The following is a 12,072-nucleotide window of genomic DNA, read 5'->3' as shown; positions in this document are numbered from 1 at the left end:
TCCCGTGTGGCCTTTGATCAACATTAGCAGTTCCAGTGTAGTGTGGAATGGTCTCTGGTATCATGTCATTTTTACCGGCTTTCTTATTCATAAAATGTCATGTAATCAATTACCAACTTTCTTATTCATAGATCGGCTACTGGAATGATGCAGACAAACTCGTTCTAATTCAAAATGAGATGATGTTCCCAAATGATACTTCGGGCTTAGAAAACCGGACCGTTTATGTCACTACGATATTGGTAAGCCAGTGTCCCTGCCTCTTTCCTGATGCATTCTTATTATTTATTTAAGCGTTTACAAAATCAAAACGTGGCAAATATTAGAAAACTGGAATAAAACAGGGAAGACTGCCCAAACTCTTCCCATTTCTGTGAAGAGAGGGAGAATTGAAGGTTTCAGTTAAATAATCCTGTAAAGGGTAAAGGTAGTTAATCTCTTTAGTTTGTCAGCCCAGAGTGTTAGAGAGAGTAAAATACTGAAGGTATTTAAAGGGGAATTTTTTAAAAGACTGGGGAAATTGAAGGCTGGAGGGAGCTGGCATAAAAGAGAAGAGGGAGAAATTCTCTTGAATAGTGCAGTGGGTTTGAGGGGCAAAAGGGGCTATTCCTACACTTAATTATGTTCATGCCTGTCCTGCATATATGGAGAGGTGAGATTTTTCACCCAACAGAATGGGATTTCTGTGAAAAGGGCATCAATCCGAAACATACTTTGCTTGGTCAAACCTGTCGAAAGCTTCCATTTTGTCCTTATTTCTTTTTTCCTCAAAAACAGGGGTTGTCATTAATTGTTTTAATTGTTCTTCAATAAATTCAATATTTGTTTCTTTCTCCTTTGTTTTAACAGTGTGAGGTTGTAGTGTTCTGAGCTGTATGTATAGCCTTGACAATGTAGTACTTTTGCAGGCCAACCTTAAACAGTTTTGACAACTAAAATACCATATCTTTATTTGATAGTTAGTCATTATATTACCATCGTCAATTCTCTGCACTAAAGGTACTTAATCATAATTGTGTTATTATCAATCAAAGAAACTTGAACTCCATGGTTTAAATATATAGATAATCAAAGTTTGTTCTATTGATGAGAGATTACTACAAAGTTTCTTTTTCTTTATACAAGCAGTCAATACAGGTGACAACCCCTGAGACCAGTGGGTAAAATTTCAATTCTGCTTTAAATTGCAGTGTTGAATTTGGCAAAATGTTCATTGGTAACATGGTAAATCAATTGGATTGCATATTCCAGTGACAGGGCTGGACAACAGATTACCACAAGAAGGAAGTACTGACTGACAACCAGTTTATATGATGTGTGACAGTAGCCTTTGAACCAGTGCAGCCAACAACAGAGAGGTGTGATTTTCACTCACATCGTGTTGGTGGAGTCTAGGTAGTTAGTGTCCTTTCAGATGGGTAACTGGCTCTCATGTGTCAGGTCTCTGTACTTGTACTATTTAAATTAGTTTTTTGTGTTTCAGATGTTTTCACTGATTTGAACTTATAGGCTGTGGACAGGGTTTCCTAAAGCTTGCTAAAGCCAGAAATTAAGGGAAGGCAGGCAAAATCTCATTCAGCATGTGTTGGTCCAGCGTGATTTAAAGACAAAACACAGGAGCAGTTAGTCCGTCCTGGACCTGGACCCTGCTTCACAGGTGATCCACTCTCAAATTCTGCCCTGATCTGTTCACGTACACTTCAACTCGCTTGTGGCTTCAACTTCACCTTGAACATATTCGATGACCTTGCCTCCACATCTCTCTTGGGTGGGGAATTCCAAAGATTGAAGACCTTCTGGGACAAGAAATGTGCCTTCATGGTGTCTGAAATGGTATTTCCTTATTCTGAATTTATATTCCCACTAGGGGGATCATCTCATCAGCATCAGATTACCTCACGTTCCTGTGAGTATTTTTCCCAGGGAGCTCAATCTTTCTTTCCCTCGATCTCAACCTAGTAAACCTTCTCTGTGTTGCCTCCAGTGGAAGCAAATATGGAAACCAAAGGGGCACGTGATAGGTCAGGTGCAGTCTCCACAGTGTCCTGTAATGCTACATCAAAGTTTCATGATGCAACATTTGTTTGTTGCGCACATCTTCCACCAAAAACCAACTAACAGCTAACAGAATTTTAAAATATGCAAATTAGGTTGTGTTCTTCAATTGTGCTGAGCCTCCTGACTCCAGCATCTCCCAGATCCATGATTACTGACAAGTGGCTCCAATATTTTCTGGGTTCCCAGTAAATACTGGGTCCACATCTTATTTGTCTACCTGTGCCTAAAAAATGAAAGCAGTATTTGTGAATGTGTTACAACAGACTTGGAGGTGAAGGATTGGGAATCACTGGTGCCAGTGTAGCCTGGCTTCTCCTTGGTGGAGATCAGCTGCCGGGGCAGACCAGGTTTTCTACCTTAGTCCCAGGCAAGCGCAGCACTTCACACACACCACGAACATGCTGAAACAAAGGCGTTACCTGTGATTAGCTTTGAACCATATATTTCATTGAAAATGGCATTAAAGATTAATAAGCAAGGTGTCAAAGGCTGTGTGTGATGTTTTACAACATTGGGTTGACTCTCCAAGACCAGGGCTGACCTATTATTTTTGCAGGAATGTTGCCTTTTAGTCAGGAGGCAACAGTAACAGATCCCCTGGCCTAGGATCTCTGCTGCTGGGGTAAAAGCTTCACCCTGATTGATGTCAGAGTGGTGTTGGGAGAGGGGTTGTCGCCTTGTAGCAGATGTAAGCAATCCACTCAGTGTTGTTAATATTTATGGTGGCTGTAAGGAACCAAGGTCTAGTAACATCAAACAAATCACATTGCTGCTGGTTATTGGGGGCAGTCAGTTCCACTGCACTAACAGTGTGGCTAAGCAGGCCAGCTGAATCGTCAGTAAACTCAAGAAATATCCAGAGTCCGGATTGAACACTTAAAGATGCCAAGTTTCATGATGCATCATGGTACTATACCTGGTCTCAACCAGATTATCAGTTCAATCCAAAACACATGTTCTTAACTAAAAAATCTCTTCAGGCAGGTTCAAGGGGTGTCTAGAAGGCACAAGAGAGTCACAGGAACGAGTGCAGAGTCTATTCTTTCAGAAGTTACTGTGGATAAAAGTTGAAGTACTGCAGGGGTGGAGTTTAAGCTGGAGATGCAGAGGGATGTCATCAAGAGTACAGAAATGGATAGCAGAGCGGTTTTGGAGACAGATGTTGTTAAGACCGCAGACAAAGTCAGGAATCAAATGGTTGAGCATTGTGGGATAATGTTCTGAGTTGCATATATTTTAATGCAAAAATTATTGTAGGAAAGGCAGATGAGCTCAGGGCATGGATCAACACATGGAATTATGATATTGTAGCCATTAGTAAAACTTGGTTGCAGAAGGGGCAGGACTGGCAGCTCAGTATTCTGGGGTTCAGTTGTTTTAGGTACGACAGTGTGGGACAGAGCGGGAAAAGTGGCATTACTAGTCAGGGAAAATGTTGCAGTCAGGAGGACAGAATGGAGAATGCCTCTACTGAGGCTTTATGGGTAGGATTGTAGACCACCCAACAGTCCATGAGGATTAAGAGGAACAAATTTTTAGAGAGCTCACAGATTTTTGCAAGAAACATAGGATCATAATAGTAGGTGATTTTAACTTTCCACATATTGACTGGGACTCTCATACATCTAAAAGGATGAGATGGGATAGGGTTTGTCAAATCTGTTCAGGAATGTTTCCCTTATCAATGCATAGATGATCCAGTGAGACAATGTGCGATACTTAATGTGCTATTAGGGAATGTGACAGAAGTTTATGTAGGGGAACACCTGCATCTGTAATCATAATGCCATTTGTTTCAAAGTAAATATACAAAAGATACAGTAGGTCTGGTCTGCAGGTTGAGATTCTAAATTAGAAAAAGGCCATTTCTGATGGTATATAGAATCTGGCAGGTGTGAATTGTTTTCTGGCAAAGGTGTAGTTGTTAAGTGGGAAGCCTTCAAAAGTGAAATTATGAGATTACAAAGCTTGTATGTGCCTGTCAGAATAAAAGGTAAAGATAACAGGTTTAGGGAAACTTGTTTTTCAAGAGATGTTAAGGCCCTGGGTAAGAGAGAAAAAAAAGGTGCATAGCAGGTAGAGACACAGGGAGGAACAAATGAAGTACTTGGGAAGAATAAGAAATGCAAGAGAACACTTAAAGAAATCAAGAGTGTTAAAAGAAGGCATGAAGTTGCCCCCTCAGACAAGGTGAAGGAGAATCCTAAGGGATTCTACAGAGACGTTAAGAGCAAAAGGATTGCAAGGGACAAAATTGGTCCTCTGGAAGACCAGAATGGTAATCTATGCATGAAGCCAAAAGAGATGGGGAGATATTAAATGGATTTTTTGCATCTATATTTTCAGAATACGGAGACAAATTCTATAGAAGTGAGGCAAAGCCGCAGAGAAGTAATTGACTCTATAGAGATTAAAGAGGAGGAGATGTTTGCTGTCTTGAGGCAAATTAAGATGGACAAATCTCCAGGGCTGACAAGGTGTTCCCTTGGACCCTGTAGGAGGGAGGTGTGGAAATTGCAGGGGCCCTAGCAGAGATATAAAATGTCCTTAGCCATGGGTGAATTACTGGAGGTTTGGAGGATAGCTAACATTGTCCCATTATTTAAGAAAGGCTCTAAAAATAAACCAAGAAATTACAGGCTGGTGAGCCTGACATGAGTACTGGAAAAGTTATTGAAAGATATTGTAACTGACTGGTTATGTGAGTAATTGGATGGACAGGGACTGGTTGGGAATAGTCATTATGGCTTTGTGCTTGGTAGGTCGAGACTAATCCAACTTGTTTTTCAAGGAAGGTTGATGAAGGCATGTTGTCCACCTAGACTTCAGCAAGGCAGTTGACAAGGTCCCCGCATGAGAGTTTGTCAGGAAGGTTCAGTCGCTTGCTATCCAAGATGAGGTAGTAAATTGGATTCGGTATTGGCTTGTTGGGAGAATCCAGAGAACAGTTGTAGATGGTTACCTGTCCGACTGGGCCTGTGACTAGTGGAGTGCCACAGGAACCAGTGCTGGGTCCATTGTTGTTTGTCATCTATATCAATGATCTGGATGATAAGTAATTAACTGGAACTGCAAATTGGGGTCAACACCAACATTCGGGGTGTAATGAACACCAAGAAAGACTATCAAAGCTTGCAGCAAGGTCTGGACGAACTGGAAAAAGGGGCTGAAAAATGGCAGGTGGAATTTAATGCAGACAAGTGTGAGGTGTTGCTCGTTGGGAGGACCAACTGTTAGGTCTTACACAATGAGGGACGGCACTGAGGAGTATGGGAAAACAGAGGGTTCTGGGAATACAAGTCCATCGTTCATTGAAAGTGGCATCACAGTTAGATAGGGTCATAAAGAAAGCTTTTGGCACATTGGCCTTCATAGGCCAAAGTATTAAATATAGAGTTGGGATGTTGTGTTGAAGTAAGAAATTGGTAAGTCCTAATTTGGAGTATTATGTGCAGTTTTGGTCACCTACCTACAGAACGATGTAAGTAAGATTGAAAGAGTACAGAGAAAAGTTACTAACTTGTTGCTCTGGCTGGAGGACCTAAGTTATAAGAAAAGACAGAATAAGTTAGAACTTTATTCCATGGAATATAGAAGATTGAGAGGAGCTTTGATAGAGGTATACAAAATTATGAGGGATGTAGATAGGATAAATGGAAGGAGGCTTTTTCTGCTGAGATTGGGTGAGACTATTACTAGAAGGCATTGGTTAAGGGGAAAGGTGAAAAGTTTAAGAGGAACATGGGGAAATCTCTTCACTTGGAGGATGGTGAGAGTGTGGAACAAGCTGCCATTGCAATTGGTGGATGCAATTATGATTTCATTGTTTACGAGAATTTTGGATAGGTACGTGGATGGGAACAATTTTCATGGCTATAGTCCAGGTGCAGGTTGATGAGACTAAGCAGCTTAAATGGTTGATATGGACTAGATGGGCCAAGGGGCCTCTTTCTGTGAACAGTTTTCTATGATTCTAAAGGGAGCTCCAAGAATTAAAGACCAAACAAGACCTGCTGCAGAATCCTCCAACGTCGAGACATGCTTGCACTTTTTCTTCAATTCAGTGCAAAAAGTGTCTGATCAGCAGCCTTAAGGAAGTGCATGGATCAGTAAGATCCTTACAGCTTGACGTTTTCAAGATCCACAAGTCCATCTATGTTGATTTCCGAGATATAAGAGTGACTGTGCTGTATGGAATTTTTTTGCTGAAGCCATCAAGCCACAAATGAGTACAAACGTGGTCATCAATGCAGGTAACAGAAGCACTTTGCACAAATCCTTTCATCATTGCTGCCTCCTGCTTGGACTCATCTCTGGTTTGCAGATTGATATGTAACTATAATTATTCTGAATTGGCCTCTGAAGATAAAGCAATTGCAGCAAAAGCAAGACCATGTTCATTGGCAGCTGGCCTAACTGGCCTGGCTGGGCCTTTTTGCCTTCTCCACAGGTCTAACTTTCTTAAGGCACTGGGAAGCAGGTTTGAAGAAGCTGGGCCATTCACCAAAAGCTGGGTGGAGAGCTGGAAAAGTCAAAGAGAAAACTGGGATACCAGCAACAGTGCTCCTGGTCAGCTGGCTGTCAGGTGTGAACTGTTGTTGATGTTTCTGTGCCAGATGCAGATGTGGCCCACATGTCACAACAACACCACAACTATCATCCAGTGATTGTTTCATCTGGAGCTCAAAAATGGAGGGAGACTGCATAAACTGCCAGTAAGACCCTCATTTGAATGGCTGTCTTTGTGTCTGGCTGCATTGAGTACCTAACATCAATGCTTATTGAGATTCTGTCTGTTGCCAGAGTTGGACAGGATTCATCTGGCCATGTTGCCACAGAACAATCCATTTAGTTGGACTATGCCTCACCATCAGAAGAACATGTTAGAGCACAAATCAGTCAAGCCATGGTCTGCACAAAATGTCACCACAGCTCTGTAGGAGAAGGAGATAGTAAATCCAAATGGACCACTAAATTGTGTGACAGAATTGTCTGATTAATAAGGGTGTCGAAGTTATGTGGAGAAGACAGGAGAATGGAGTTGGTGGGGGGGGGGGGTAATAAATCAGCCATGATAGAATAGTGAAACAGACTTGGTGGGCTGAATGGCCTAATTCTGCTCCTATGTCTTGGTCCTGGTCTTGCTCCTTTTTTCAACAAGGCTTTCAACAGACACTTGCCTCGTAGCAGTGAGAAAGTCCACTCCTGACAGAATTTCCATGTGTGATCGGCACACTGCCCCTAGAGACAGCTGCATGGGAAGAGAAACCATCATTTACTTTTAAAATGTGCCTTTGCCAGGAAGGTTTGGGATTAGATGCAGGGTACTTGTAAATGTTTGTCCCAAACAGCAACATGACATAGGGCTCTGTGCTGTGTGGACTGGGACACACACTCAAGACAAATATCAATGGTTCACCAACACCGTAAATAGCTACCTCTGTTCCTACCAAGACTCACTGTTATTCCAGAGTATGATCAGGGACTGCAGACTGACAGACTCAAAGGACCCGCGGAACGTGGTAAGAGAAGCACTGAAGCTGAGCGCAGTTTATGAGCCTACGAACTCTGCATACTCACCTGTGTTAAAACTCCATGCGAGGATTGCTTGTATGTGAATGATAACTGATGTGCTAATGTTACATAATGGGGTAATATAGCTTAAGATGAAAACATTGTCAAGCATATTGTTACATAAATTTTGTATTTTTATGAATAAAATTTATTTTTATATCATATAAAATGCCGAAAGGACACTCACTTTCCCTTACACAGTTCTGGGAACAGTCTTACTCATATAACCAGTCGGAGGTGTCACTATCTATAAAGGCATTTGCTCCACCATAACTAAATCCAACCTGCCATTCATGGGTGAAGTGGTGCCCCACTGCTCCTCCACATTGCTTTCCAAAGCCCACATGGAATGTCAGTAAAAATGAGTAGCAGCTTGTCTGGCAGGAGCAGTATTCTGAAATTGGATGTATAATTTGTTGAATGTAAGAGCGAGCTGATTTCATTGTTGACCCTGTGTGTGTCACGAAGGTGGCTAGTCACTGACACTGGATTAATTATCTGCATTCCCAACTCTGCTTACTTCAAATACATCTAGCTTGGAACAGAGTATTCAAAATCTTAAAAGAAAATGAATGCAAGTAAAACGGTCTCACTTACCAAGAGGGAACATGTCCTTTTAAGATCAGGATTTGGAAAGACTCTAAATCTAATTGCTTAAGGGAAGGTTTGGAATAAATTGCTTTGATTTTAAAAGCCCCTGGCTTGTTACAGATTTACAGAAATAGAATAGTTAATTACATTTATCTGAACACTGACCGCCTAACAACCTCTTTATGTCGTGTGTGAGGAGATCAGCAGTGCTCAGTCTCATGTGACAATTGGAAACTTATTGAAGACTTGCGAGTGTAAGTCAATGTAATGAATGAAGCTTGCTTCTAAAGAGTTCTCATAATAGAACCAACAGGGATGATACAAGGAGAAAGCTGTGAACGATGGAAATGTGAAATAACAAATTAAACCAGTGGAAGCAGAGTCCATCAAAGATATAAAAAATAATAGATAATATAGCAGGAACCTTTCTTTTGGGTTTGGGTTACTTTTTCCTCTTAGCAATGTTACGTATCCCGTAACTGGATCAATTACCAGCAAAGATAGAGAGGTCTGTTGAAGTCTGATGGCACTATTTTCAAACGTTTTTATTTATAAAGGGGCACAAAAGTAAGGTTAATACAAACATTCAGATAATATACGTCGTCAATATTCAATCTAAAGTGTGGGTATAGTAATAATCATCATTAAGAAATAAGCTCTACTGTTGTCTAGGGGATAATATATTGTTCGTTGGAAATATAAAAGTCACTCAGAAGTCTGCAGGCTTCACCCTTTTGGGAATCGCTGGGTTTCACGTGTTGGAGAGAGGGAAAGATTGGTGAGAAAAGGTAAACTTGCCCAGGTCTTTATGAAGCAAATCCATTGAATCAGGGGAGCAGGCTCCCCCCGATGTTAGTTAAAAGCAGTTTTCCGTGATTCCAGCCACAGATTCCAAGCCCGGAATCTAACACACGTGGCTTCCTTCAGAATGGCTACGACGGGATCGCTATCGTGTCTTCTTGGTGCGTCTGAGAGGGCTGTCCCCCTGAGACTCTCCTTTATACTTCCTCACGGGGTCGCAGGTGTCAATCAGGTTGTGATGATGCAATCTCTCTCTCAACCAGCCCACCTTGCCCGAGGGCTTTTCACGTGGTCTCCATGAGACAATAGTCAATGTCGCCTTGTTTTGCATCCTGGTGGAACGCGGGATTCGGCACGTCTCTCTCTCTCCCATTTCCTGTGTCTACTGACCCCCCCCCCCCAACTAGTGCTCTTGCAATTCTCACAAAGGAGAGGGCTGCGGACATAACAGCAACATCTTTCCTTATGGCCTGGAGGAATGTTTTATTATGAAAATCATTCACTTTCCAACGCATTTGCATCACTTTGCTTTCAATCTGAACTAGGACTGGTCCTCATTATAGGACTAAGAACATCACGTAACAAATTCTATAGCATGGGAAGGTGATGACTACTTCCTTTCCAATGTGTTGTACAATGGAATGTATCTGAGATATTTCTGTAAGCATAATAGTTACCCATAAAAGCTTCCAGTTTTGCTCCCTCTCACGAAGCTTGAATTTCACGGTACCCAGTAGCCACAGTGGCATCCCTCTAACCGAGAAGTACTGTAGCAGATTTCCATAGCAGTGTTAACACAAGCCCACTGGATTGGACACAAAGGGGGAGTCAAATGGTATAGGTAAGTCCCATTTGTACAGAAACTTAAAGATTGTGTAAAAATAAATTAGAGCATGAATGAGTGAATAGCTGATGTGGCTTGATATGGAAAAGTACAACTGTGATAAACCTGGATTCAGCTCTGCTCATTGCAGTAGTAACTGAAGTCCTTTGGAAGTGTTTGTAGAATTGCTATAAACCTTCCTGGACTAGCATAGTAGTGAATATCCTGCATTTATTTCAATCCAAGATTTGTGGTCAAGTCCAGAAAATGTGCTGTTTTCCAACCTGAGAAAAAGACTCTATAAGCTGCTCTTGTCAGGATTTGTGCAAATGCAGATCTTTGAAACACAGACCAGGTGAAAGGACTTCATATACTGGGGTCCAAGAGTTAGTAAATATGTGGCCACAATAGAATTCAATTTTGCTGATCACTCCTTGTCTGATGCGACCACTGGATGCAGTGCTTAAAGCATCATTATTTATATGAACCAGTGTACTTTTATTCCATTGTCATTATCCTTTTCCTGCTGGTGACTATTTAGAGTGCATTGCATTCTGGTAGCAGAGCATCAGTTGGTTCTGCTGAATGGCTAATCAGTGAACTAAAAGTAGCAGTGCACTGCTCAGCAATGACAACATTTTCTGAAAGATGGAAATCTTTTCTTGAATATTGTAGATAAGAGTAATTTGGAGCCATCATTCTGATTTAAAAGCTATTGGCAAAAGTGTCATTAATAACACAACATCCCGGGCACTCACAGGCTGAGCAGCACTCCACTCAGGCTGCTGGCTTTGATAATGATTTTATTAATGTCTTATTAATGGCTATTTTCGTTCATTTACAGAGTAATGTTGGATTGCTAGGGAAAATGTAGGCTAGAGTCACAATGTGAAATAATTTGTGGCCATTTAATCCAGGGCAGGTGCACAAAACAATTTGGTCTTCTACACATTATCATGATTATGGCCAACCTGAATGTTCACAGGATTAGCATGTTGCTGCAAAGTCCATTTTCTGTCAGGACGTTGCTCGAAACCATGCAGAGATTGCAGATGCTGGAAATCTGGAGTGATACGCACAAAGTTGGAGGAACTCACCAGGTCAGGAAGCATGTATGAAGGGAAATGACAGTCAGTATTTCAGGCTGAAGCCCTTCATCAGGACCCTTCAGGCAGTTTGAAGTCACGTGATGGAGAAGTGCTCATTACCTTTGCCTGTTGGTGAAAATGAATTGCTCACGTGCATGTAATTGGGCAGTGGAGGCTTGTTGGGCTGGATGGGCCTGATAGCTTATTTAAAGCCTGCTAAATAAATAAATAAATAAGAAAGTTATGTCAAAGGTTAGGGACCTGTGCTGGAACTAATGAAGACACAAAAGGCCACAGATGCTGAAATCAGGAGCAACAAACAATCTTGTGGAGGAATACAACAGGTCAAGCAGTGATGTGGGGGAGAAATGAGGGATTATCGATGTTTCAGATCAAAGCCCTGCATTAGGACTGAGGAGAGTTCACTGGAATTCATGATGGGCAAAAAGAGGATTTGCACCCTTGTTCCCAAGCTGCGGCTTCGGGTGCCTTAGGTGATGAGACAGAGAGAAGGTGAGCGGGCAACTACGCACAGGGGCCCAGGAATCATGCAAACATACATGAAGGAGGATATTGCACTTCTGGTCAGTGCAAATTTAAACACCCAGGTCACTGTGAGAAAGGTTTAATGACCACCGCACATGTTAAAAAAAATCTATCTAAGTAAAGGCATCACTAACACATTGCTCAATTCACTCATATAACCACAATCTTTATCAATCAAAATTCATTCTGTTGGTATGTCTCACTACGGCCTGGCAAACTTCCAATTACTCCAAAACCCTTCCAACCAACTGCCACCTATGTAAAGTGTAACCTCAGTTACTACTTCAAAGGAGAAGACTTGATGGGCTGAATGGCCTAATTCTGCTCATATGTTTTATGGTCCAACCTGTGATGCTAAGCACCAAGAACAAAAACAGCCACAGGTGCCTGTTGTACCCCATCCTGCTGCATTGCCTCTGCATCTAAATTCTATAGCAGCCACCGCAACCCTACCGTGGAGTTCTTTCACTAGAAGTAGCACATCAGATCATGAAGGCAGCTCAATATCACTCCTTCAAGAGCAATTAGAGGTGGGCATTAGATGTTAGCTGTGCTGGTGGTGCTCACTTCTGGAAAAAATAATAAAGAAGG

The 12,072-nt window shown here is 41.7% G+C and overlaps 1 protein-coding gene across 2 annotated transcripts in view; it reads left to right on the top strand.

Moving 5' to 3' along the window:
- Nucleotides 1-12,072, top strand: part of LOC132390758 (glutamate receptor 4) — a 232,903-nt gene that overhangs the window by 159,618 nt on the left and 61,213 nt on the right. For both annotated transcript variants that reach the window (XM_059963307.1, XM_059963308.1), the window contains exon 9: nucleotides 132-242. In XM_059963307.1, the coding sequence (XP_059819290.1) occupies nucleotides 132-242 (111 nt within the window). The remainder of the gene's footprint in view (nucleotides 1-131; nucleotides 243-12,072) is intronic.

The sequence above is a fragment of the Hypanus sabinus genome, chromosome 3 (assembly GCF_030144855.1).
Source record: "Hypanus sabinus isolate sHypSab1 chromosome 3, sHypSab1.hap1, whole genome shotgun sequence".
NCBI lineage: Eukaryota > Metazoa > Chordata > Chondrichthyes > Myliobatiformes > Dasyatidae > Hypanus > Hypanus sabinus.
This window is presented reverse-complemented; position numbering and strand designations above follow the sequence as displayed.